At 36.4% G+C, this 26,914-nt stretch overlaps 1 protein-coding gene across 1 annotated transcript in view; it reads left to right on the plus strand.

The window, feature by feature from the left end:
• DPY19L1 (dpy-19 like C-mannosyltransferase 1) overlaps positions 1-26,914 on the plus strand; it is a 100,882-nt gene that overhangs the window by 64,685 nt on the left and 9,283 nt on the right. Inside the window, exons 14-21 of the mRNA XM_043872079.1 lie at positions 3,232-3,333; positions 7,429-7,500; positions 8,849-8,898; positions 13,159-13,183; positions 14,553-14,672; positions 15,356-15,530; positions 16,275-16,374; positions 17,751-17,876. Coding sequence (XP_043728014.1) covers positions 3,232-3,333; positions 7,429-7,500; positions 8,849-8,898; positions 13,159-13,183; positions 14,553-14,672; positions 15,356-15,530; positions 16,275-16,374; positions 17,751-17,876 — 770 coding nt within the window. The remainder of the gene's footprint in view (positions 1-3,231; positions 3,334-7,428; positions 7,501-8,848; positions 8,899-13,158; positions 13,184-14,552; positions 14,673-15,355; positions 15,531-16,274; positions 16,375-17,750; positions 17,877-26,914) is intronic.

A 26,914-nucleotide genomic window follows, 5' to 3' on the forward strand; every position in this document is an offset into this window, starting at 1 on the left:
GTTCTGTTGACTCTCATCTGAATGTTAGGTTTGTCTCTTCTTTTCCTCTCTGCCGTGCCCGCCCACCTTCTTGGATCTTCCATGAATGTTCATACCACCTCCCAGACGGTCATAGATTTGTAGAGAGCTTGGGCTCTCTTAGATCCCTCAGCATCTGTGGACAGTTTTCCAGTCACCAGGGATGGGAGAACTTATCTACCCCTCATGGGTTGTCTCTTTTGCAGAGTCTCTAATTTAATTTCTAGCTAGTCTGTAAATCTGCTGTTCACCAAACTGATCCTGTAACCCTTTGCTGCTTTTACTGACAGTGCACAAATTTTTTTGCTTTCTGCCCCCAAACAAGTCAGCTCCTTCCAGTAGCAGAGGTTTTGCTTCCATGGTCAGCCCCATCCAGTTATGACCATTGGGCTGACCGAGCTCAGGGAAGCAGTGGTGCTATAATGCTGGGTGTTAGTGGCCAAAGTGGGAATCCCTGGTGGCTTAGTGGTAAAGAATCTGCTTGCATGGCAGGAGACTTGGGTTTGATTCCTGGGTCAGGAAGATCCTCTGGAGAAGGAAATGACAACCCACTCCAGTATTCTTGCCTGGAAAATCCCATGGACAGAGGAGCCTGGTGGGTTACAGTCCATGGGCTCACAAGAATTGGACACAGCTTAGCCACTAAACCAATGGCCAAGGCAACAGTGCCACAAACTCCCACTATTTCCACACAGAGGTCATCATTTTTTTTTCTTTTTTTAAAATAAATGAATTTTCTACATTTGTTTTCCTTTTGATCATTTTCTTGAACCTAATATGATTTTTGACAGTTTTGTCCAATTTCATAGTTGTTATTGGAGGGAGGGTATTGACTAACATTGTTCTTTGCTATATCTGTAAGTCCCCACATTCATTGATTTTTGAGTGTTGATCCATCATTGTGTTTCTCAGATAACCTCACTTGTTTACAATGTATTAGTTTTTCTAAATATTGCTGGATTTGGTTGGCTAATATTTTTAAGGACTTTTGTTGATTTTTAAGAATATTAATCTGTAGTTTTATTTTCTTGTAATGCTTTTGCCTGGTTTTAATTTCAAGGTAATGCTGTGCTTGCTAAAGTTATTGGAAATTGTTCAATCTCTTGTTTTCAGTGAGAATTTATATAGAATTGATATTATGTCTTCCTTAAATGTTTGTTAGAATTTGACCGTGAAGCCCTCAGGATCTGAAGTTTTGTTCATGGGAAGATTTTCTACTACAAATCCACTTTCTTTAGGAAGTTACTGGTAGTTTATAGCTTTAGTAGAAACTCACCCATTTCATATATGTCATCAAATGGGTCATGTTTTTAAAAAATTATTGTAGGATTCACTTAGTGAAAAAATTCTTATTGAAATTTTTTACATATATGTGAAATTGTCTTTTATGTTCTTTACTTTTCCTTCTTTGGGTTTAGAATCAATATTATAATAAAGAGGTGCTTTTATTTCTTGCTATGTTTTCTATTTTCTATTTATTACATTAATATTTCCGAAGTACCACTTTTTTAAAACTCCTGTTTGATTTTATTGTATTTTTCTTTGTAACTGAAATCTGTCATCCTCATTTCCTTTATTCTTATTTCTTTGGGATTGCTCTGAACCTTTTTCTGATGCTTGAGGGAAAGTGCTTGGCTTTTTTGTATTCACTTCTCTTATATTATGATAAACACATTTTAAATCTATAAATTTCCTTATAAGAAGTACCTTTTTGGCATCTTCCAAGTGAACTATTTTGTGATTTTCTTTTTTAACCCGAAGATAAGTTTTATGTTATTCAGTTTCTGGCTGAGAGGACTTTTAACGTCTTTCTTAGTTATTGTTTTCCAGTTTTGCTGCATTGGTGATTAGAAAAAAATAATTTGCATTGTAGAAATTCACATATCCAACAAATATTGTCAACTTATTTTTTCTTTCTAGAGACTTCTTCAATTGTGCTTTTATACACTTTGAATTTATACCATTCACTGAAAAGATGTTTATGATATGTATAATCTTGCTTTGTTGTTTGTTTTATCAGTATATAATGTCATTTGTTGTCTTTTTCATATGTTTTTGTTTGAATTTAGTTTTGTGAGACATTACATTTGCTAATGCAGGTTTCTGTGGTTCACTGTATCTGATTTATCTTGTTCTTTTTTTCTGCTTTTAGCCTTTCTGCAAACTTTTAAGCATATCTTTTGTAGACAACATGATACTGAATTTTTTCCCTTAACTCTAATTGAGCATCTGTCTTTAATTAGTGAACTTAAGGTCTTTACATTTATGGCAGTTATCATTATTTTGGGACTTCTTTCTTTCATTTTATTGAGATTTTCCAACCATTTTGCTTTCCTTTTAGATTCTTTTCCTTTTCCTTGGATTGGTGGTTTGCATATGCATTTTTAGGCCAAGGTGTTCTCCTTATTGGTTTCTTAAACTTATCAGCATACATTTCTTCCCCACAAGACACAGCATTTGAGAGTCTTCAGGATATCCCATCGCCATTGAGTTCCTCTTCACTCCCTGAGTGCCCCCCGCCCCACTGCGTTTATGTATCGTTTAGCGTTTTAGTCATGATTTGCTCTGGATATAATTTATCCCCTTTCCTACGATTCTTGCTCTTTTAGACAATAATGAATTGAAACTTTGGCAAATGTTTTCTCCTTTGTTAAATGAAAATAATTCCAGCTTCCTCATCTGGCTCGTGGGAAGTAAGTGAGGTGATATAAGTGTGAACTTGGTGATATGTGAAGAATACACAGATGCTGACTGTCTGTCAAAAGGTGTGTTTTATTCCAAGGTCTGCCTGGCGTCTACTTCTTTCAAAAAAGTCTCTTCAGTCTGCCTTTCAGAAATTCTGAATTATGTTTGTTTTTCTTTACTCTAAAACATGATGTCCCCTTGTGATTGATGGATGCCTGTGTGTGTTACCAAGCCCACTGGATACCTTGTAGTGTATTTCACAAGGTTTAACACCTTGAGCAGGGAAAACCCAAGGGTAAAAGCCTGTGGAATGTTGTTGATGGTGCATGGAAGGCAGGGTGTTGTTGGAGCTATCACTTGTCAGCCAAAAAACAGAGACTGTGAAGTCGGAGTGTCCAAAAACAGCCGGGTGTTAGAACAGCAAGTTCTGCAAAGCAATGGAAGCTGTTTTTAGGTACTGTTAAGATTGAAATGAGTTATAGCAATGTACGGCATAATCTAATGGTGTCTCCCTTTATTCCTTACTAGGCTCATATTGGCAACTTATTAACATCAAAATTCTTCAGTTACAAGGATTTTGACACTTTACTGTATACATGTGCAGCAGAGTTTGACTTTATGGAGAAGGAGGTAAGATGGGATTTATCCTTTTCTTTCCTTAGGTTTTGGTTCATTCAATTTTCATAAAGGGTGCTCCTGTTATTCAGATTCTTTCTTCTGTACTCTTATCTCAGTTTGAAGGAAAAGGAAAACCTTGCAGCTTACACCAAGATGTTCCTGTTTACATTAGTACAGCCTCATGAAATACGTGATCTCTTCTCATTTTGATAATTTAGAAACATGCGTTCAGCCTAGCAATAGTTTTTAGGATGAGTAAACACAGAAGCATTTCATGTTGCTTCCTTTCAAGGATAGCATTGATTCAGTGAAACTCTCAAGCTTTTCAGTTTCCACTTGCTTTGTGATTGTTTGAATCATCTCATTGATTTGAAATATCATTGAATACAAGTTTTTCATTCCAACAACATTTGTCTTTCTAAAACTGTACTCGTGTGTTTAGAAGGAAATCTGAGAGTAGTTTAGTGGATTGTGAGACAGAAGTCTGCAATATTCTTTATGTTGTTGAGCAAATGACTCTCATTCTTTGAACTGTAGCTTACTAGTTTCTGGTAGTATGCTACAAACAGATCTTGTGAGGATGAAAGGAGATACTTAGGAAATACCTTTGATATTTTAAGATGTTTCACATTAAATACTATTTTGTAATACTTTATGAGCTAGTTTGGTTCAAAGACATTTGTATATTTGTGCCTTTTGTGTGTGTGTGTGTATATATATATATGGGCCCTGTGACTGTGATTGTGGGCCATACCCATGTGGCCCTGATTTATGAGGATATTTAATTATCTCTGAGACATTTTTCTTGAAAACTGTGTGTGTGTGTGTGTGTGTGTGTGTGTGTGTGTGTGTGTGTGTGTAGCTGGCCAGCAGCCCTCTGCTGACACAGTCATTTTCCCTGACCCCCACGGGGCAAGCCACTGAATTGCAGACCAGTTGGACGAGAGTGTGCCACATGGCAGATGACTCTCTACTCCAGTGACTTATCAGTCTTCATTTCCTGTCTTCTGGCAAGTGGTTTTGACACATAATGGCTGATAAAAAGTGTACAAGTGATAATGTTAAGCCTGCTGAAAGAAAATAGGGAAACGTATCTTACAGAACATTAAAATGCATGCCTATAGCAGATCAAGACTCCTACAAGGAGATGGTAAAGAAAGTATAGGCATCAACAGAGAAATTAGGGCTCTGTGTGAACATTATTGAAAATAAACATGCCACTACATAGCCTTGAGAGTGTGAATCATCAGTTATGTAACAGAAGAAATAGTTCACTAAGGCCTAGCATGGCTTCAGCCAATTTGAAGAAAGTGGCACAGCTGTGTCCAGCCTGCCATTCCTCATCTCCATAGGTGTCTTCACAGGGACTGTGCTGTAAGGCAGAGCACAGTGCAGGTTCAGAGAGAGGGTGTCTGTCGCATGGTGGGAAGAGGGAACAATTTAACACAGCATCATACTGGTGTGGAAAGACACTTAAGATGTATAATAGGGTAAGCAACATGCTGTGATCTTATTGAGCTATAATTAGCACACATAAAGTGTCAGCAAAATTTAACACTGGTTTTCTTTTTTTTGGTGAAGAGGTAATTAGTGATTAACTTTATTTTGTAATTTGCGTCTTCTAAATTTTCTATAGTAGTCATATTTTAATTGAACTGTACTGTTGAAAGATAATAAAAACCAGTGAGGAAGATCTTTGCATTTTAGATATGAAAATGGAAAGCAACAGTATTTAAAGTACACAGATATCAAAACAGGAACATTATGGCCAAAAACAGACAATGCTGGGTAGACCCCATGTGTATGTGCTTAACTATGTTTTTGTGTATGTACTTGGTATGAAATGAAGAGAGCAGAGAGCACCACAGCTAAACGATGAAAGATGCATTGTTTCATGAATATTATTTGAAAAATTGAATTGGGGTGGGAAATCAGGTTAAAGCTTTGTATCATATGCCAAACTTCATTTCAGTTGATGTGTTAAATATAAATGAAGCTTGAAAAATTTGAGAAATATTTCTTAACTTCATATTTTAATGAGCATCATATTAGTACAAAATGCATATGAGAATGATTAATAGATTTGCCTGCATATAACTTAAAACTGTTACATGTACAGTTTTATACACTAAATGTTATAAAAATTAAAATCAAATAACTAACTGGGATGATTCTTGCAATAAATCAATGAAGCTAGAGATTAATTAGTTGAGGAGATTGTTCAAATCAATAAAAAATTATCAAGGACCCTCACTCTTTCTCAGCACCAAAAGTACAGCCGCATGCTGTTCCCCTACCCACCTATGCAGAAATGGGCGAAGGACGTGAACATATACAGTCCATCAGGGAGGAAATACTGATAACTGATGAAAATGTGAAATTCATCATCTCCTTTATTTTTTCTCCATTTTCTAATGTTCACAATGAGCGTATGTAACTTTTATTCTTAGAATAAAATCAATAATTATGAGCAATATTAAAATAAAATAATTTACAATTCCAGTAGAACAAGCATGTGCACACGTCTGTCACTGTGGTTTTTCCCTTTGCATTTGTTCTTTTTTTTAATTGAGGTGTTATTGCTTTACAACGTTGTGTTGGCTTCTGCTCTGCGGCAAAGGAGTCAGCTCTATGTATATGTACATCCCCTCCCTCCAGGACCTCCCCCGACAACCCCACCCCTCGAGATCACCACAGAGCGCTGAGCTGAGCTCTCCACTGTTAGAGCAGGTGCCCCACTAGCCTGTTTTATGCATAGTAGTGTATATTTGTCAGTCCTAATCTCCCAACTCACCCCACGCCCCCTTCCTCACACCCACTGTGTCCACAGGTCTGTTCTGTACATCTCCATCTCTATTTCAGCCCTACAGATGGGTTCATGGGTACCATTTTTCTAGATTGCACATGTATGAATTAATACATGATATTTGTTTTTCTCTTTCTGACTAACTTCATGCTAATAAACTTTTGGAATATAATGTTAAAATTGTTTGAGCTCTATTAAACTTTGTTAAGTATTTTTAACACAGTCTTTAAAAATACTTCCTTTTTAAAGAAAACGTCAATCTTACTATTTTTCTTATATTTATTGTTAGTTATTATTAGCAAATGTCTAATTTTTGAAATAATAAAATAGTTTGTTATATATTTTTGCATGTTAAAACAATTTAAAAATTACAAAATAGAAATATATATACTTTAAAATAGTAATATACAAATGTTTATAAAGGTAAATAGTAAAATAAAAATGTAAAAATCCTGTTTTTATTGGGATTTGTAGCTCATAAAGACTGCACTTTGTATAAATTATCAAAATTGCTTGTCTAATACAGAATAGAAAGTGAAAAAATTGGACTAAGGAGAGGGAAATCAGAAAATGCTACTTACCTTATGCTTTGTAGGATTAAAATGTACCAGTATTTTTAATATGGTTAAATCTAGCTTTCTGTTTATAAACAGATTGAGGAAAGCATGCATAATTTCATGTAATGATAAAAGATTACTTTTGTGAGGGAATGTGTTCATAATGAGCAAATTGATTGCAATTTAGAAATTTCAGGCCGAGAATTGTTTGAGACTGTGATCTCAAATTATTGAGAGGTGTATAGGATTGCAATGTGTAGGGCTTTTTTAGTTTAAAAAAAAATTTTTTTTTGTAGTTTTTTACCTGTTACTGAAGAAAATGTAAAAATGTTTTTACTCCTTTTATAAACATTGATCATTATTGTGTGTGTGTGTTTGTATCTGGACATCATACTTGTGATTTTTATTCCAGATAAAATGCACAGTAAAGCTCATGCCATTCTGCTGACCCTTGTTGAATATTGGGCTCTCTAGTTAGAATAGTACTGTACAAAAGTGAATAGTAATCTTTCTAGTTGCATTTTACACTTAGAAGTGTTTGGGAACTGTATCTGTTAGTGTTTTCAACTCAGCATTTTGGGGAAATTCATTTATATGGAAATGTATCTTCATTTTTATGGGAATCAGTGGGTAGATTGGTGAATGCACAGTTTCTTAACATGTTTTAAAATTCACTTGGTTCATGATTTGCAGTTTCATTTGAAATAACATTTTTCTCTAATGAAACACTTCTTTGAATTTCAGACTCCCTTGAGGTATACAAAGACATTATTGCTTCCAGTTGTTCTTGTTGTGTTTGTTGTAATCATTAGAAAGGTAAGTCTGTCCTTTACCTTATGAGTATTTTCTCATAATAAAACCTTTTCTTTTTTCTTCATAGTAGTTACATATACTAGGCGACATGTTAACCTAACACAATACTTATATAGACTTATTGAAACACATTCTGTGTTTTCTTACTAATAGCCTTTGATGAATATTTATAAATCTTAAAAAATGTTGTGCTAGTTACCAACATAAAGTAAACCCAAGAAAAGGACACTTATATTTTGATAGTCATGTATTTTGAAAGATAAGATCAGAGAGATCATATTGACCCACATACAATTGTTTCTGTTTATGTAAATTATTACTCACTTTTAACTTTTATGTAATATTTTATTAAAATATTTAACATATGCCTTTCTAAGTCATTTGTGCAGTATTCATTAACTTCTGGATAGAGTTTATTATTAATCAAAAGGAAAAATAAAATATTAACAATGTATTACTAAATTCAATGAAATAGTTAGACTCCCAACTTGGCTTTGATAATGAAATCTTAAGTCCAGATATAAATCAGGCCAAGGAAGTTCCAATTTTTATCAAAGAGCGGAGTAATATTCTTTTTTCTTCTTAAGAGTTAGTGAACTTTATAACTACAGATGTTTTAAGTAATTGACTTTGGATTAGTCTGTAATTGAAAAATAAATGACACACCCTAAAGGTTTTCCAATTCAGAGCTATTATTTCTGTGTTAGTACAACGTCATGTATTTGTGGAATATTCTGTATTGTAATTATTATTCACATCATATATTTATAATCTTTCTAACTATTTCACATACCTTATTTCAATTGGTTCTTCAATAACATTCTAGGGTATAGATATTATTATTTCCATTTTGGCAAATGCAAAATTGGAAGGTCGGAGAGGTTGTTACTGGCCTCACATCATCTCCATTAAAAAGCAAGGGAAGAGTGAGAATCAGATGGCCCCTTTACCCTCCTCTTTGGGCATCATAGTTATTATTCCTATATAGTGTATAGTTAAGTAGAGGCACTACCAAGACCCTGAACATGGTGGAATTCACTAAAGGTGAATTAGAAGCTGAAAGGTCAGGTTTCAAGACCCTTCTTAGTCAGGAAGATTATTTAATCCTTCTGAGCCTGTTGTTCATTCATAACATGATAATAAAACCTATCTGAACAGGGTTGGTTAGAGATATGATTAAGTACTATGCAAATGTAAGATTTTGTTGTCATAATTACTATTTCTGAGTTACTTCTTATCTCCATACTTCTGTATTTTAAAGTAAGTAAAAGTTTGAAAGTCTAGAAAATATGTTACTTGAAAATTTTTTTCCAATACAGCTGTTATAAAGTGTTTAAAAATTTATTTGCAGGTCATTAGTGACATGTGGGTTGTCTTAACTAAACAACAGACACATATAAGGTAAATATGGCATTAATGACTTTGTTACTTCCTCCAGTTTATTAACTAGGTATTTATAATGTATTAATTTTATAGTTATGTGTTGTGCATACAACATTTGATAACTGATGTTTCAGTTGTTGGCATCCCCCTTCTCTGCTTTTATTCTTATTCCCTCTGTGAGCAGAGCCAAGCACATCACTTGCTTGTCTCTTAAGTCCCATCCGTATGCTCTGACAGTAGCCCTACACTTACTTCTACTTGAAGGACACAGCTTTGTGCTTCAGTTTGTCAGGTAAAGCAAATTACTCTGCTGATGGTTTTAGGACCAATGGACAGCCTTTTGACAGAAAAAGAGGGGAATGTAAAAGTGGACTCATACCTCACTTTTTACATAAAATAAATTCCAGATGGATCAAATATTTAAATATAGAGAAAAATTAAATTCCCAAATAAACCAAGAGTTTATTACAATGTTAGGGTTAGAGGCCTTGTTAAGAACGGCATAAAACCGATAAGCTAGAAGGAAAGGTTGATATGGTTGACCAGATAAATTCTTTGGTAAAATACTGTAAGCATTGTTCAAAGCAAGTACAACTTGGAAATATTTGCAGATCATAACAAGGTAATAATGACCATGACACATAAAGAACTTCTATAAATTAACAAGAAAAATACTAAAAACCCATTTGAAAAATGAGTGAAAGGTACACACAGGCAGTTGAGAAAACACGTTCCCATTTTCCCTTTCCCACTACCCTCATATCACACTCATCTCTTTTGTGCTCTTTGATCATGAAAATCGGTTTCCTGCCCTTGCAGTGGTTGTGCCCTAAGCCTGTAATTGTGCCCCTGCTTCCCACAGCCTGTCTTGGCATGACTCAGTTCTCTAATCCTTGCTTAAATGTCACCTCCTATCAGAAGCCTTTTCTGCCTATCATCTCTGAGTAGATCCCGTGTCTCCTGGCTTGTTATTCTCCACCATCACACCCTTTTTCTTTCTCTCAGCATTTATCACCCTGTGTTTACAAACTGCTGTGTTGTTGCCTATATCTCCTGAAAGGGGGATGGCCATTTCTGTTCAATTCAGCAGTTTATATGCAGTGCCTGGCATATGAGGAAAGAATAGTAGTTGAGTGATAAAGACTTGTGCATGAGTAAATAGATACATGAAAAAGTGCTCAGTCCCATGATAATGTGGAAACCTTTTTACTTGTCAGGTTTGTAAAAATTAATCCAGTGCTTCCAAGGGTGGGAGGGCAGTTTGGCAATAAAGCAAAACATTTGGTGGGCCTGTCCTTTAACCCAGTAGTTTCACCAGTGCAAATGTGTCCCCTAAAAACTTTCATAAAAATGCAGAGGTGATGGTATAGAGATGCCCACTGTGGTGGTGTGTATAATGTGAAAATGAAAACAACCAAAGTATTCAGTAGTACAGGATTGGTTTAATTATGACCCAGTCAGAAAGTAGAATTCTTTACAGAGATATTTCATCATATGTCCTTGAATTAAAAATTACAAAACATATAAAGGATGATTATACTTTTATTTTAAATTTGAAGATTTTATATGTTTATTTGTATATAGGAGGGATGTGGAAAGATAAAACTTGTAATTATTAGTAGGGGATGGGATTAGAGGATGGAGTAAAGGAAGTTTTAATTCTAGTTTCATTCTTTTGTGGGATTTTTTCAGGGGCAGTAGAGATTGTTGAATTTGTGTGTCTATATATTTTCTTTTATAACACACAGAGCCTTATATATTGTTCTTTAACCTACACCCAGTGATAAATTACTGCATGCACTCTTGAGACAATCCTTGTTCTCATTTAGAAGCAATTTATTGTAACTGTACCCTTGCTTCTACCTGACACCTTTGAGGGCTGGGGAAAAGGAAAAAGCTTCTAGTACATAAAGCCAAAATTTATCTTCGATTGAGATGAAAAATTTTTAAGAGCTCAGGAAAGGGCTAAAGGTTATAACTATAATATGCATCTGGAAGAGAAAGGTAGAACATTTCACAGAAACAAGAGAGTCTTTTCAATAATAACTCAACTATAGAAATAATTATAGAAAAACACTGAGCTTCATGGGGCTTTCAGTCTAGGTAGGATCAGAGCTTTTTGGAAAGGAGAAAGGCACATTGACATTTCGTTTTGCATTAAGTACCAAAGTCATATGCCAATATAAGAAGGAAAGGGGTAGGATACACATTTTAATTCTCAAGATGTGAGTACCACTGTCTCCTTTATTCAGGGACCTTGGGGTTCAAGGAGGATAAAGACAGCATGATGAAGTAGAAAATGTATTGATTCTGAAACCAGTCAATATACAGACCTGGCTTTGCTGCTTACTAGCTCTGTGACTTGCTTTCCTTAGCTGTCAGTTGGGATAATAAATAGTTGTAAGATCAGAGTTAATGTAATGTTAATTGTCATATTAACATTCTAGGTACTTAATAAATGGTAATGGATAATTTGTACTTGGAACGAAAGAAGAATAAAGGAGGACCTATTCACTTCCTTCGTTTGCCTAATATATTTACTCTTTGCTAGTACATCAGTAATTTTGAAACCAAATCGTCCAATCAGATTTTATGCTACCCAGATTACCTAGATTGGGGGTTAATTGAATCATTTGTTCATTCATTCAAAAAAAAAAAGATTGAACTGTATTTGCTAGGCATTGTTCTAGGTCTTGAAATATTTCAGTGTTTAGGATAGAGAACGCATGTGTTATCAAGTTGTATATTTGTATCTCTGATCCAGACTTCTCCCTTGAACTTAAGATTTATACATAGACTCACTGTTTGTCATCTCTATTTGGGTGTCTGGTAAGAATCTCAAATTCTGTGAATGCAGTACTGAGCCTCTGAATGTGCTTCCCTGTCAGCACACTTCTGCTGGATCTTCTTCATCTCATTTTCCTCCTGGCTCCCTCTTCTCTAATCATGCCGTCTTTACTGTCAGCCTGGAGGGAGCCTGCTACCATGAGGCTTTGTCTTGTCTGTTCTCTCTGCCTGAAGTGCTCTTCCATTGGGGATCCTCAGGCTCAAATTCTCGGGTCCTCAAGGCTTTGCTCAGAGTTCACTCAGTTGGTGACCACACGGATTAATATATACCACCCTGGACACCCAGTACTCCCTGCATCTTTTCCCTGGTTTCCTTTTTTCTGCACAGTATTTATTGCCATGGAATGTTTGCTTATTTGCTTTCTATTTGTCTCCTTCAGCTTATATGTAAACTCTGGGGCACAGTTTTTTTTTTCCCCCATCTTATTTGCTGCTGTGTCTTCAGTGTTCAGTGAAATTGAGTGGATGGATGGATTTGTACCCTGTCCTCCTGAAGGATTCTTTTCAGTAGGGAGAGTCAGAGGATAATCAAGTAAACCTATAAGTGAACATTTTATTTTCTATGAGAAGATAAAACAGGGAAATAGAGTGTGAGTGATCAAGGTGGGAGGCACTGAATATGGAAGTCAAAGGAGCTGTCTGATGTTTTAAGGCATAAAATGAGTCTAGGGTAACGGAGCACAGTTGGTCAAGAGGGAACACGGTAGAAGGTGAATTTCAGGGGTGAAAGATGGAGACCATCTAAAGAAGAATATGTGTAATTACCAAAAACAAAAAAAAACCCACAGCCAACTAGAAAGTCTTAAGAATGGCATATCTGGATTCCCATTTTTGAAATTTGCTCTCAGTGCTTTGATGAGACTCAACACAGGGTTGGGGTGCTGGGAAGGGGACTGGAGTGAGATGTGGGGAGGATGGGCCTATAAAGATGTATCCTTTCTTAGGAAACTAAAACCACCAAACAAAACTAAAGGTGGCATTTTGTGGCTATTTTTTGTTTCAGAACTGCTGCTGTACAAAAGTCTTATGTGTGGCTTCCTATATTGTGTCTGTGGCAGTTATAGTTTACGTGGGAGCCAAGGGGCTGCTGGGGACAGGAAGCAGGGCTATGGGACTGTGAGGGCTTCAGAGTTTCTTTCCACTCCCTGCTTTGTCAGGATATTACCTGTGAGGTATGTGATACATGGCAGCCAGCGAGTCCTGTTGGCCTAAAAATACCCATGTAGTCAGATATGTGGGATGTGCAAAATAAACTGTTTTAAAAGACTGTAGCACTAGTTTGGTTTATAACTTTTAGTTGTTTTGGTTTACACGTATGTGTCCTGAGGGAATATTATAGAAGTTGTAAAACTCATATTTGTCAGGTAAAAATGCACATGATTGAAGTGCTTCAATGGTGATTCAATGGTAGTATTTCTTTTTCTATTTCAGAAAACACCAGTTTGATCATGGAGAGGTAAAGACTTAATATTACCAAAATGTGCCTTGTTTTAATGTTTATATATGCTTGGACTTTTCTTTCTAGTTCATTTTCTGACTTTATTGGTAAGTCACTAATCATCTTCAAAATAGGCCTGTATGTGTTTTTATGAGAATACTTCAAACATGACCATTCATTTGTTAAAATAGCTAGCTAGGAAACTCACTTGGTCTGTTCTGATCATCGTCAGGGTAATAGCAGTTCACTGCTCGGGTCCATTTAGGCACTTTTGCAGAGTATCTTTCATGTGATTGGAGATCATTTTCCTCTCTGTTCACCTTGCCCAGAGGCCTCAGAGATGTGACTGGTTGCTGTTCCCATTTCTTGGTGATTCAGCCTGTTTCTTTTTAAGTGAGGTATAATTGACATATAATGCTAGTTTCAGGTGTACAACATAATGATTTGAATTTGCATACCTTGTGGATTGATCACCACAGTAAGTCTAGTTAAAATTGTTACCATACATAGTTACTCAAAATTTTTTTCTTGTGATGAAGACTTTTAGGAACCTCTTTTGTTGAGGTCCTTTAATGGACCGAAACCTGGTGGTCCAGAGTCCACGATGAGAAAGTGAAAGAAGGAAAGAGGCTACTATTCCCTGAGTTATGCAGCCGGCCTTTGCGTTCCAGGGAATCAGCCAGAAATAGAGAGAGAGAGAGAGAGAAAGAAAGACATGGGGACCCAAGCTCTGGTGGAACAAGGGTGCTTTATTGAATTCTGTAAGAGTATATATACTGTAATACAAGGTAACTTCAGATAAAGATCAAGAGACCAGACTTTACAAGTTACCAAGGAAGCAAGGAGCAATAGAGGCCATAAGGCCAAAAGGCGATCCATATCAAAAGAGGGTCGTAAATAATCCCTTTCACCAAATGGAAAAGCTAATGAAGGAAATCCTATGCCAGCATCCCATCTCTTTGATCTCTGTCCTGGGAGAGGCTTGCCTGTTCCTCTCACTGGACATGGACAGATAAGGAACTGAGGGCTCAAGAGAGATAGGAAACAGCACACAGGAATCCTACTGTTAGACATTCCCTGACACTCTTTCTTAGCAATGGCATGGTGACTATAGGTGCTAACACTGTATTTCATATTTCCACCTGGTTCAGAAGTGTGGGTTTTGTTAACCCCAGGCTTGATTCTGAGTGGAATTATAGGTCCACTTGCCTTAAGGATTTTATTATTTTAGCCCTCTAATAAAATGGAGAAGTTTGAAAGTGAATTTTAAGACTTGTTTATTTCAGAAATCAAAATATTGTTTCTAAGAAAAAGTACATTTGTCTAGTATATTCACCAATTTAACAATATATTCTTAAATATTAGGAGTATGTTCTCTGTCTTTCAGCTGGTTTATCATGCATTGCAACTGTTAGCATATACAGTCCTTGGTGTTTTAATTATGAGACTAAAACTCTTCTTGACACCCCACATGTGCATTATGGCTTCCTTGATCTGCTCAAGACAGGTGAGGTGATTGTTATGTCGGTATTATAGCTGCTGTGATAATTTTACCCCAGCCTTTGTTATTAAGTGGCTCTAAAATAGTATTGAATTGCCCATAGTTCTTTAAATTGTTATAATTGAAGTTCTTCATGGTTTTGTTATAATCTTTCCAAAGGTTAAGGGTCAAAGCAGATCCTTTATCCATTTAACTTCTAAAATGGTCCTAGGCATACAATAAACACTGATTCAGTGCAGGCTAAATTCATGAATGGTAACTATGTAGATATTGACAGAAAGCAGTGATTATACAGGGGCCCACACTCAGAAGGACTCTGCACCTAGATTGATGGATTGCTATTCGCTGCTTTGAACTTCTTAAAAATTGTCAGACAAGGAAACCATGTTTTTATTTTGCACTGAGTTTGGCGCATTATTTAGGTAGGCCTGACCTTACTGGAACCTGGAAGTAGAGAGAGCAAATTGAGAGAAGAATTTCTTAAATCATGTCCCACCTATATAAAGCTAATGGTAGAATTCTTTTGACCCCTCAGGTTATTGTTTCTGGAACTTTCCCTTCGAATTATTAGTCCTGTATCTGGGATGCTAGCAGAGACTGTATTCTTCTCTGGAAAGAACTTTTGCTTATTTCAGGCTGCAGCCTGCTTTGTACTAACCATTGTCAGTGTGTCCTTAATTTGATTTCAGCTATTTGGATGGCTCTTTTGCAAAGTGCATCCTGGTGCTGTTGTTTTTGCTGTGTTAGCAGCAATGTCAATACAAGGTTCTGCAAATTTACAAACCCAGTGGAATATTGTAGGGGAATTCAGCAATTTGCCACAAGAAGAACTTATAGAATGGATTAAATACAGTACTAAACCAGGTAAAAAAGTCTTATTATTTAGTTGTGGTTTTCCCTATGGTTTTATATACAACTACACAATCCTCAACTCATGTTACTTCCAATGGTTTTAATCTTTCTAGGAAACCCTGTTTCTTGATTATCCAGAAAGAGAGAGATGTTAATCTTGCTTATGAAATTTGCAAAAGAAATGTTGTAAATATTTTCTTAATAATTTATTTCTCTGTTTTCCATAAATTCTAATTTTTTCAAAATATATCCAAAGTTTTGCATGGCACAGTTTAAAATGATTTATGATATGCTTATTTTCCTGATTAATTTTTAATCTCAGTCCTTCACATTCCTTCTTGAAATGAACTCAAGGAATGTGATACTTGATTCATGTATCCAAAGGGAACTTTTTGTTGTGATCTGAATATCAAGTGACTGAATATTAAATCATCTTCTAGAATTCCTTGGTGCTGTAAAACTTCTCTAGTCAATGTGTTACTTCTTCTTATAATCAGGAAAAGACACTAAAAACAACCAACCAAGAGAAACAGAAACCTTCAGTGATGAGGCTTTGTCTTGAAAATATTTCATCCAGACTTGGTTGCTGACCACCCTTTTATCAGCTACCCAATTCATTCTGGTTCTGTTACTGAATCTTTACGTCACGATTCAGACCTCAGCTTTTTAACCTGGGAAGTAACTGAGCTGACCAGAGGGAGACTCCTTGTCACGTTCCCCAGGTGTCTTCCTAAGACCTTGGTTCCTGCTTTGCAGATGCAGTGTTTGCGGGTGCCATGCCCACAATGGCAAGTGTTAAACTCTCCGCACTTCGGCCCATTGTGAATCATCCACATTATGAAGATGCAGGTTTAAGGTTGGTACACAGTTATCACATTGTTGAAAACAAGTTTTTCATACAAATGCAAAATGAGTGAGGGAACCAGCAGTATAACAAAAAGTGTTTCAAAAAGGATATGGTGAACTGGAGTATATAGAGGTTGGGGACATAGGATACTGAGATAACATGGTTAAGTTCAGTACAAACTGTTAAGGCCCCATAGGACAATAAAGCTACAGTCTTTGGGGTTCTCTTCTCTCCTTGGAAGCAAAAAGAAGTCACACAGTGTCTGTGTTATACAGGGCTCCAAAAAACCCAGGTCCTTATTAGTTATCATTACTTTTAAGTTCCTCCAGAAAATTCATTAGCTTATAGTTTTTATTAAGGTTTTCTCATAGGATATTTTTCTTGAATTCTGAGGAGTCAGTTAAAATGGAATCTAATTCAAGGATAGGTTTTATTTTTTATTCTCTAATTTTCACCAATATAGCCCTACTGGAATGATCATGTTTTTTGTTTCTACTATTTTTTCATAAGTTAGAATGTTGTGTTTTCTTTGAAAATGTTTGGTGCTCAGTCATGTCCAACTCTTTGCGACCCCATGGACTGTAGCCCATGAGGCTCCTCTATCCATGGAATTCTCTAGGCAAGAATATTGAAGTGGGTTGCCATTTCCTTCTCCAGGGAATCTTCCCAACCCAGGGATCAAACCTGCATCTCCCAACATTGCAGGCAGATTCTTTACTGTCTGAGCCACCAGGGAAGCCCGTGTTCTTTCTGAAAAGGAAAAAGATTAAATTTTCATATAATTTCTAGGTTGGTCCGCTAGTCATTTCCTAAGTGATTGGTGAATCTTATTAATATGTGTTATTTTATGTAACAGTGGGGCATACCTTTTATAAATAAAAAGCTTTTTCATTAAAAAATAAATTTTAGCAAACTAGTTTCTAGGGCAATTGTGTTGAATAAATTTAGTTTTTTGTTTTAATTTTGAATAAAATGGAGAGCCATTTAATATTAATTGTTGGTTATCAAAGTTCAGACTGTCATACCTTTAAAGTTAACAACAAACCTTTAAAGTAGTCCTGTAGTTGTCTTTGTGTAGCTCATACTCTTATCTGTGATAGAGTGATGGAAGATTTAAAACAAGCAATCAAACAAACCAAAAGACTGTTTGGAGATGAAAGGATTCATTAAATTGACCTTTTTCTCTCAGGACTCTTGTGCTACTTGTGCCTGTTTTGGTTGGCCTCCCCAAAGCCCCTGAGCCAGGACCTCTTGTGAGGAATGTTCTCTTGACCTGATTTTTCTATAGAGTCTTTCTTCTAGTTCCATTCCGTACTTCTGTCCAAATAGGTTGATTGCATTCTTTTGATCTTGAAAATCTTCTGCCCAATTATTTTTCTTTAAAGAGCCAGAACGAAAATAGTATATTCAATGTATAGCCGAAAAGCAGCTGAAGAAGTGAAGCGAGAATTGATAAAGTTACAAGTGAATTACTACATTCTGGAAGAATCGTGGTGTATAAGAAGATCCAAGTGAGTACTCAGCAACAGTACTTTATATTCATAAGACATTAAAGTTAATTCAGTCTCATGGCAAGTGCTTTACTTGTTATATGTGTGAAACATATATAATATTTAGCGAAGTATAAGCCGAAAAACCTTTCTGATAATTATTTGGAGTTTTTTTTCTTTTCATATCATTATCTATTTAATTTATAATGATTTGCATGTGCACATTACCTTTGCATGTGTACTTATTGATAATTTCCCAAATTGTTCGTACTTGCCTTTGATGTTTTTTTGAAAAACTCTAATTTAAAGTTGGATGTATTTTCTTTCAAAAGACTTGTAGAGTTAAAATCAAGTAGTGGAGAGTCTCACTGTAATGATGTCCAGCAGCTTTGTCCATGCCGCATCTCTGCAACTTATATCCTGGGACAGAGGGGCCCCTCTCCCAGCTTCACCTGAGAGCAGGGATCCCCCAGCGTCTGGGTCTAATGCCTGATGATCTGAGTTGGAGCTTTGTAATAATGGAAGTAAAGTGCACAATAAGTGTAATGCACTTGAATCATCCTGAAACCCTCCTCTGCCCTGCTTCTGTGGAATAATTATCTTCCATGAAACTGGTCCCTGGTGCCAAAAAGGTTGGGCAACTTCTGACTTAGAGTGAAACTTCTGTCTTACTGTTTGTATCTTATTTGAGTGGCAAAATGATTAACATTACAGCAACCCCTATTCTCCTGGGTTTATATTTTAAATTTTTTCTATTTTCACAGAGAAGTTCACTAAGCAGATTAGAACAATAAGAGTTGGTAAGATTTTAAAAGCAAATGTGAATTCTAAAGTAGACTATTTAGAAATGTTGCACTTGGGTGACTTGATAGCAAATGATAGCTTGCTATTAAAATACTGAAGCATCATCCCATAAGGAATATAGAAAGTAGTTTTTATCAGAAATCAAGGATATTTTATGGAACACTATTATTTTTTTTTTTTAATTTTCATTACTCTTTAAGTAAACAAATCTTCAGGAGATTGCTGTATCTGTGGCTTAATCAATCTCATTCACCGTGTATTTCAGTGATACACGAAGGTGTTAAGATAAAATGATTAAATATTGACTCAGGAGTAAAAATAGTTCTGAGGCAGTATCTATCAAGTGTTGCCCACAAGGAAACTCAAATAATTGTTTATTGTTGAATGATTTTCCAGTGAATATATCCCAAGTGACTGGAATTTAATCAAGATCTACAGAAAATGTTACTGAGTCATAACTGAGAAAATGCTCCATCTCTTTATGAACATAAGGATATGTATTAAACTTATATACATAACCTTTAACTTTGTTGTATAAGTTTAGGACAAAAAGTTGTAAGCGTCTCTCATAACAATTGGATGAAGACATTGTAATAAATGACATTTACCATCAGAAGGACTCAGTTTCTTGGCAGAGATTTCTGCCAGCATTGGGATCTTTACTGTCTCAGGGTTTACTTTCTGACTCTCAAGTTCAGTGATGCCAACCTGAAACACCTGCAAGTTACTGGAACATAAAAATTGTTTTGTGAGCTCTCTTCCCCAAGCAAGTGATGAACCTTGATTCAAGAGTCTTCATTTTTCCCTAGATCCATGCATATTTGAATATGTGAAAATTGCAGAGGCTGGCGTTCTTTATTCTAAGATGTTGAGGGACCTCCTTGGATTTGCATAATTGTAGTAGTCTCATGTTCTGATGGGCAGAGCACTGGTTTTTGTACACAAGAAAGGATCAAAAGACAAATTTAGGAAGTATGGCAATAAATCTCGCACACTGCTTAAAGTCAGCAGTGAGTTAACTGACTTCTGATCATCTGCATTTGGAGCTCACCTCCAGGCACAAGGCTGAGAGTTGGGTGGGGTGGAGGATTGTGCTGGGCTTCCCCAGTTGCACTGATTGCCCTTGTTTTGTTTGGGGCAGCAGGAGTGGAGGGAGAGGAAAAAGAAGAAGTGGCTTCCTCTCATCTGGTTTCCCCCTCAGTAACGAGACTCTCCATCTTCTACAGGATTATAAGTATCAGGAAATCTTAGGCAGGCGCACTCTGCTCAAAGCTTGAAACAAAACCCAGCTGTGCTCTCTGTTCTGACAGAGAAGCAAATGGAGGGTTCAGGAGAGGAAAGGGGAGAAGGACTAATACTCAGTACTCTTACTGTCACAGTAGAAGACAGTAGGCCAGAGCTGTCAACCAGAATTGGAACCTTCCTTCCTGCCTTGGCCCTCACTCTCCAATTCTGTCACGCCAGCCTAAGGCAGTTGTATGTGATTGGAAGAGAAAAATATGCCCAAACAGGGGGAGCAAATAGGGAAATAGTATAGGAGAAGAAAAGGAAGAGGGACTAATATCCACCTGGAGCTTAAACTAATATCTGCCATGGTGGGCACTATATATATGTACTCTCATTTACAAAGTGGCTTAATTGTGTGCTTGATTATTCTTGAAATACTTGATACCCAGTGTTCAAATACAAGTAAGAAAATATACTCAAATACAAGTTATAGATTCAGTTTTTAATTAGCTCCTTTTTTTTTTTTTTATCCTTTTACTCATATCAGTATTCTTTTTTTTTTTTTTTTTTAATTTTTTTATTAGTTGGAGGCTAATTGCTTCACAACATTTCAGTAGGTTTTGTCATACATTGATATGAATCAGCCATAGATTTACACTTATTCCCCATCCCGATCCCCCCTCCCATCTCCCTCTCCACCCGATTCCTCTGGGTCTTCCCAGTGCACCAGGCCGGAGCACTTGTCTCATGCATCCCACCTGGGCTGGTGATCTGTTTCACCATAGATAGTATACATGCTGTTCTTTTGAAACATCCCACCCTCACCTTCTCCCACAGAGTTCAAAAGTCTGTTCTGTATTTCTGTGTCTCTTTTTCTGTTTTGCATATAGGGTTATCGTTACCATCTTTCTAAATTCCATATATATGTGTTAGTATGCTGTAATGTTCTTTATCTTTCTGGCTTACTTCACTCTGTATAAGGGGCTCCAGTTTCATCCATCTCATTAGGACTGGTTCAAATGAATTCTTTTTGACGGCTGAGTAAAATTCCATGGTGTATATGTACCACAGCTTCCTTATCCATTCATCTGCTGATGGGCATCTAGGTTGCTTCCATGTCCTGGCTATTATAAACAGTGCTGCGATGAACATTGGGGTGCACGTGTCTCTTTCAGATCTGGTTTCCTCAGTGTGTATGCCCAGAAGTGGGATTGCTGGGTCATATGGCAGTTCTATTTCCAGTTTTTTAAGGAATCTCCACACTGTTTTCCATAGTGGCTGTACTAGTTTGCATTCCCACCAACAGTGTAAGAGGTTTCCCTTTTCTCCACAGCCTCTCCAGCATTTATTGCTTGTAGACTTTTGGATAGCAGCCATCCTGACTGGTGTGTAATGGTACCTCATTGTGGTTTTGATTTGCATTTCTCTAATAATGAGTGATGTTGAGCACCTTTTCATGTGTTTGTTAGCCATCTGTATGTCTTCTTTGGAGAAATGTCTGTTTAGTTCTCTGGCCCATTTTTTGATTGGGTCATTTATTTTTCTGGAATTGAGCTGCAGGAGTTGCTTGTATATTTTCGAGATTAATCCTTTGTCTGTTTCTTCATTTGCTATTATTTTCTCCCAATTTGACGGCTGTCTTTTCACCTTACTTACAGTTTCTTTTGTAGTGCAAAAGCTTTTAAGTTTCATTAGATCCCATTTGTTTAGTTTTGCTTTTATTTCCAATATTCTGGGAGGTGGATCATAGAGGATCTTGCTGTGATTTATGTCGGAGAGTGTTTTGCCTATGTTCTCCTCTAGGAGTTTTATAGTTTCTGGTCTTACATTTAGATCTTTAATCCATTTTGAGTTTATTTTTGTGTATGGTGTTAGAAAGTGTTCTAGTTTCATTCTTTTGCAAGTGGTTGACCAGTTTTCCCAGCACCACTTGTTAAAGAGGTTGTCTTTTTTCCATTGTATATCCTTGCCTCCTTTGTCAAAGATAAGGTGTCCATAGGTCCGTGGATTTATCTCTGGGCTTTCTATTCTGTTCCATTGGTCTATATTTCTGTCTTTGTGCCAGTACCACACTGTCTTGATGACTGTGGCTTTGTAGTAGAGTCTGAAGTCAGGCAGGTTGATTCCTCCAGTTCCATTCTTCTTTCTCAAGATTACTTTGGCTATTCGAGGTTTTTTGTATTTCCATACAAATTGTGAAATTCTTTGGTCTAGTTCTGTGAAATATACCGTTGGTAGCTTGATAGGGATTGCATTGAATCTATAGATTGCTTTGGGTAGAATAGCCATTTTGACAATATTGATTCTTCCAATCCATGAACACGGTATGTTTCTCCATCTGTTTGTGTCCTCTTTGATTTCTTTCATCAGTGTTTTATAGTTTTCTATGTATAGGTCTTTTGTTTCTTTAGGTAGATATACTCCTAAGTATTTTATTCTTTTTGTTGCAATGGTGAATGGTATTGTTTCCTTAATTTCTCTTTCTGTTTTTTCATTGTTAGTATATAGGAATGCAAGGGATTTCTGTGTGTTAATTTTATATCCTGCAACTTTACTATATTCATTGATTAGTTCTAGTAATTTTCTGGTAGAGTCTTTAGGGTTTTCTATATAGAGGATCATGTCATCTGCAAACAGTGAGAGTTTCACTTCTTCTTTTCCTATCTGGATTCCTTTTACTTCTTTTTCTGCTCTGATTGCTGTGGCCAAAACTTCCAACACTATGTTGAACAGTAGTGGTGAGAGTGGGCACCCTTGTCTTGTTCCTGATTTCAGGGGAAATGCTTTCAATTTTTCACCATTGAGGGTGATGCTTGCTGTGGGTTTGTCATATATAGCTTTTATTATGTTGAGGTATGTTCCTTCTATTCCTGCTTTTTGGAGAGTTTTAATCATAAATGAGTGTTGAATTTTGTCAAAGGCTTTCTCTGCATCTATTGAGATAATCATATGGTTTTTATCTTTCAATTTGTTAATGTGGTGTATTACATTGATTGATTTGCGGATATTGAAGAATCCTTGCATTCCTGGGATAAAGCCCACTTGGTCGTGGTGTATGATTTTTTTAATATGTTGTTGGATTCTGTTTGCTAGAATTTTGTTAAGGATTTTTGCATCTATGTTCATCAGTGATATTGGCCTGTAGTTTTCTTTTTTTGTGGCATCTTTGTCGGGTTTTGGAATTAGGGTGATGGTGGCCTCATAGAATGAGTTTGGAAGTTTACCTTCTTCTGCAATTTTCTGGAAGAGTTTGAGTAAGGTAGGTGTTAGCTCTTCTCTAAATTTTTGGTAGAATTCAGCTGTGAAGCCATCTGGTCCTGGGCTTTTGTTTGCTGGAAGATTTTTGATGACAGTTTCGATTTCCTTGCCTGTGATGGGTCTGTTAAGATCTTCTATTTCTTCCTGGTTCAGTTTTGGAAAGTTATACTTTTCTAAGAATTTGTCCATTTCATCCAAGTTGTCCATTTTATTGGCATAGAGCTGCTGGTAGTAGTCTCTTATGATCCTTTGTATTTCAGTGTTGTCTGTTGTGATCTCTCCATTTTCATTTCTAATTTTGTTAATTTGGTTCTTCTCTCTTTGTTTCTTAATGAGTCTTGCTAATGGTTTGTCAATTTTGTTTATTTTTTCAAAAAACCAGCTTTTAGCTTTGTTGATTTTTGCTATGGTCTCTTTAGTTTCTATTGCATTTATTTCTGCCTTAATTTTTAAGATTTCTTTCCTTCTGCTAACCCTGGGGTTCTTCATTTCTTCCTTCTCTAATTGCTTTAGGTGTAGAGTTAGGTTATTTATTTGGCTTTTTTCTTGTTTCTTGATGTAAGCCTGTAATGCTATGAACCTTCCCCTTAGCACTGCTTTTACAGTGTCCCATAGGTTTTGGGTTGTTGTGTTTTCATTTTCATTCATTTCTATACATATTTTGATTTCTTTTTTGATTTCTTCTATGATTTGTTGGTTATTCAGAAGCGTGTTATTTAGCCTCCATGTGTTTGAATTTTTAACAATTTTTTTCCTGTAATTGAGATCTAATCTTACTGCACTGTGGTCAGAAAAGATGACTGGAATGATTTCAATTTTTTTGAATTTTCCAAGACTAGATTTATGGCCCAGGATGTGATCTATTCTGGAGAAGGTTCCGTGTGCACTTGAGAAAAAGGTGAAGTTGCTTGTTTTGGGGTGAAATGTCCTATAGATATCAGTTAGGTCTAGCTGGTCCATTGTGTCATTTAAAGTTTGTGTTTCCTTGTTAATTTTCTGTTTAGTTGATCTATCCATAGTTGTGAGTGGGGTATTAAAGTCTCCCACTATTATTGTGTTACTATTAATTTCCTCTTTCATACTCGTTAGTGTTTGCCGTACATATTGCGGTGCTCCTATGTTGGGTGCATATATATTTATAATTGTTATATCTTCTTCTTGGATTGATCCTTTGATCATTATGTAGTGTCCTTCTTTGTCTCTTTTCACAGCTTTTATTTGAAAGTCTATTTTATCTGATATGAGTATTGTGACTCCTGCTTTCTTTTGGTCTCCATTTGCATGAAATATTTTTTTCCAGCCCTTCACTTTTAGTCTGTATGTGTCTCTTGTTTTGAGGTGGGTCTCTTGTAGACAGCATATATGGGGGTCTTGTTTTTGTACCCATTCAGCCAATCTTTGTCTTTTGGTTGGGGCATTCAACCCATTTACATTTAAGGTAATTATTGATAGGTGTGGTCCCGTTGCCATTTACTTTGTTGTTTTGGGTTCACGTTTATACAACCTTTCTGCATTTCCTGTCTAGAGAAGATCCTTTAGCATTTGTTGAAGAACTGGTTTGGTGGTGCTGAATTCTCTCAGCTTTTGCTTATCTGTAAAGCTTTTGAGTTCTCCTTCATATCTGAATGAGATCCTTGCTGGATACAGTAATCTAGGCTGTAGGTTATTCTCTTTCATTACTTTCAGGACGTCCTGCCATTCCCTTCTGGCCTGGAGGGTTTCTATTGATAGGTCAGCTGTTATCCTTATGGGAATCCCTTTGTGTGTTATTTGTTGTTTTTCCCTTGCTGCTTTTAACATTTGTTCTTTGTGTTTGATCTTTGTTAGTTTGATTAATATGTGTCTTGGGGTGTTTCGCCTTGGGTTTATCCTGTTTGGGACTCTCTGGGTTTCTTGGACTTGAGTGGCTATTTCCTTCCCCATTTTAGGGAAGTTTTCAGCTATTATCTCCTCGAGTATTTTCTCATGGCCTTTCTTTTTGTCTTCTTCTTCTGGGACTCCTATGATTCGAATGTTGGGGCGTTTCACAGTGTCCCAGAGGTCCCTGAGGTTGTCCTCATTTCTTTTGATCCTTTTTTCTTTTTTCCTCTCTGCTTCATTTATTTCCACCATTTTATCTTCTACCTCACTTATCCTATCTTCTGCCTCCGTTATTCTACTCTTGGTTCCCTCCAAAGTGTTTTTGATCTCATTCATTGCATTGTTCATTTTTAATTGACTCTTTTTTATTTCTTCTAGGTCTTTATTAAACAATTCTTGTATCTTTTCAATCTTTGTCTCCAGGCTATTTATCTGTAACTCCATTTTGTTTTCAAGATTTTGGATCATTTTTATTATCATTATTCTAAATTCTTTTTCAGGTAGATTCCCTATCTCCTCCTCTTTTGTTTGACTTGGTGGGCATTTTTCATGTTCCTTTACCTGTTGGGTATTTCTTTGCCTTTTCATCTTGTTTAGATTGCTGTGTCTGGAGTGGGCTTTCTGTATTCTGGAGGTCTGTGGTTCCTTTTTATTGTGGAGGATTTACCCAGTGGGTGGGGTTAGACGATTGGCTTGTCAAGGTTTCCCGGTTAGGGAAGCTTGCGTCAGTGTACTGGTGCGTGGAACTTGATTTCTTCTTTTTGGAGAGCAATGGAGTGCCCAGTAATGAGTTTTGAGATGGGTCTATGTGTTAGGTGTCACCTTGGGCAGCCTGTATGTTGACATTCGGGGCTATGTTCCTGTGTTGCTGGAGAATTTGCGTGGTATGTCTTGCTCTAAAACTTACTGGCTCTTGGGTGGTGGTTGGTTTCAGTGTAGGTATGGAGGCTTTTGGACGGTCACTTATTGCTTAAAGTTCCATGTAGTCAGGAGTTTTCTGGTGTTCTCAGGTTTTGGGCTTAAGTTTCCTGCCTCTGGATTTCAGTTTTATTCTTCCTGTAGTCTCAGGACTTCTCCAACTATACAGCACTGATAATAAAACTTCTAGGTTTATGGCGAAAAGATTCTCCCCTGTTAGGGACACCCAGAGAGGTTCACAGAGTTACATGAACAGGAGAAAAGGGAGGAGGGAGATAGAGATGAGCAGGAGGAGAAAAAGGGGGACTCAAGAGGAGAGAGACAGATCTACGCAGCTGTCTGTTCCCAGAGTGTTCTCCGTATCTCAGACACCTACAAGGATTCACAGAATTGGATTGGGAAGAGAAGGGGAAAGGAGGAAATAGAGGTGTTCTGAGGTAGAAAACAGAGAGTCAAGATTGGGAGAGAATAATCTTTGGTTTAAAGATAGGGCTTCTTTTTTTTTTTTTTTGGTAAGGTTATAGTGTAGTGAAAATGAAAATGAAGAGTAGTAGAGGAGTTCTAGAGGACTTTAAAAGAAATAAGAGAAAAAGAAAAATAGAAAATAAAAGAGAAAACGGAAAGGAAAAAAAAGAAGAAAAAAGAAAAAAAAAGAAAAAGAAAAAAAAAAAACAAACCAAAAAAAAAACAAAAAAAAAAAAAGAAAGAAAGAAAAAAAAAATTTTTTTTTCCCCTAATTAAAAAAATCGTAAAAATCTATGTAAATGAAAGTTAAGGAGTAATGGGGGAGTAATAGGGAATTTTAAAGGAAAATAAAAGAGAAAAAATAAAAAAGAAAAAATATAAAAAGAAAAAAAAATTTTTTTTTTTTTTTCCTTACTTAGAAAAAAAAAAAGTAAAAATATATCTAGGAGTTTCTCTGGAGCTGCTGCGGTCAGTGTGGGTTCGGCTCAGTTTCAGATAGCGCCTCGTTCCAGCTTACACTTCTCGAT

The sequence above is a fragment of the Cervus elaphus genome, chromosome 18 (assembly GCF_910594005.1).
Source record: "Cervus elaphus chromosome 18, mCerEla1.1, whole genome shotgun sequence".
Taxonomy (NCBI): domain Eukaryota; kingdom Metazoa; phylum Chordata; class Mammalia; order Artiodactyla; family Cervidae; genus Cervus; species Cervus elaphus.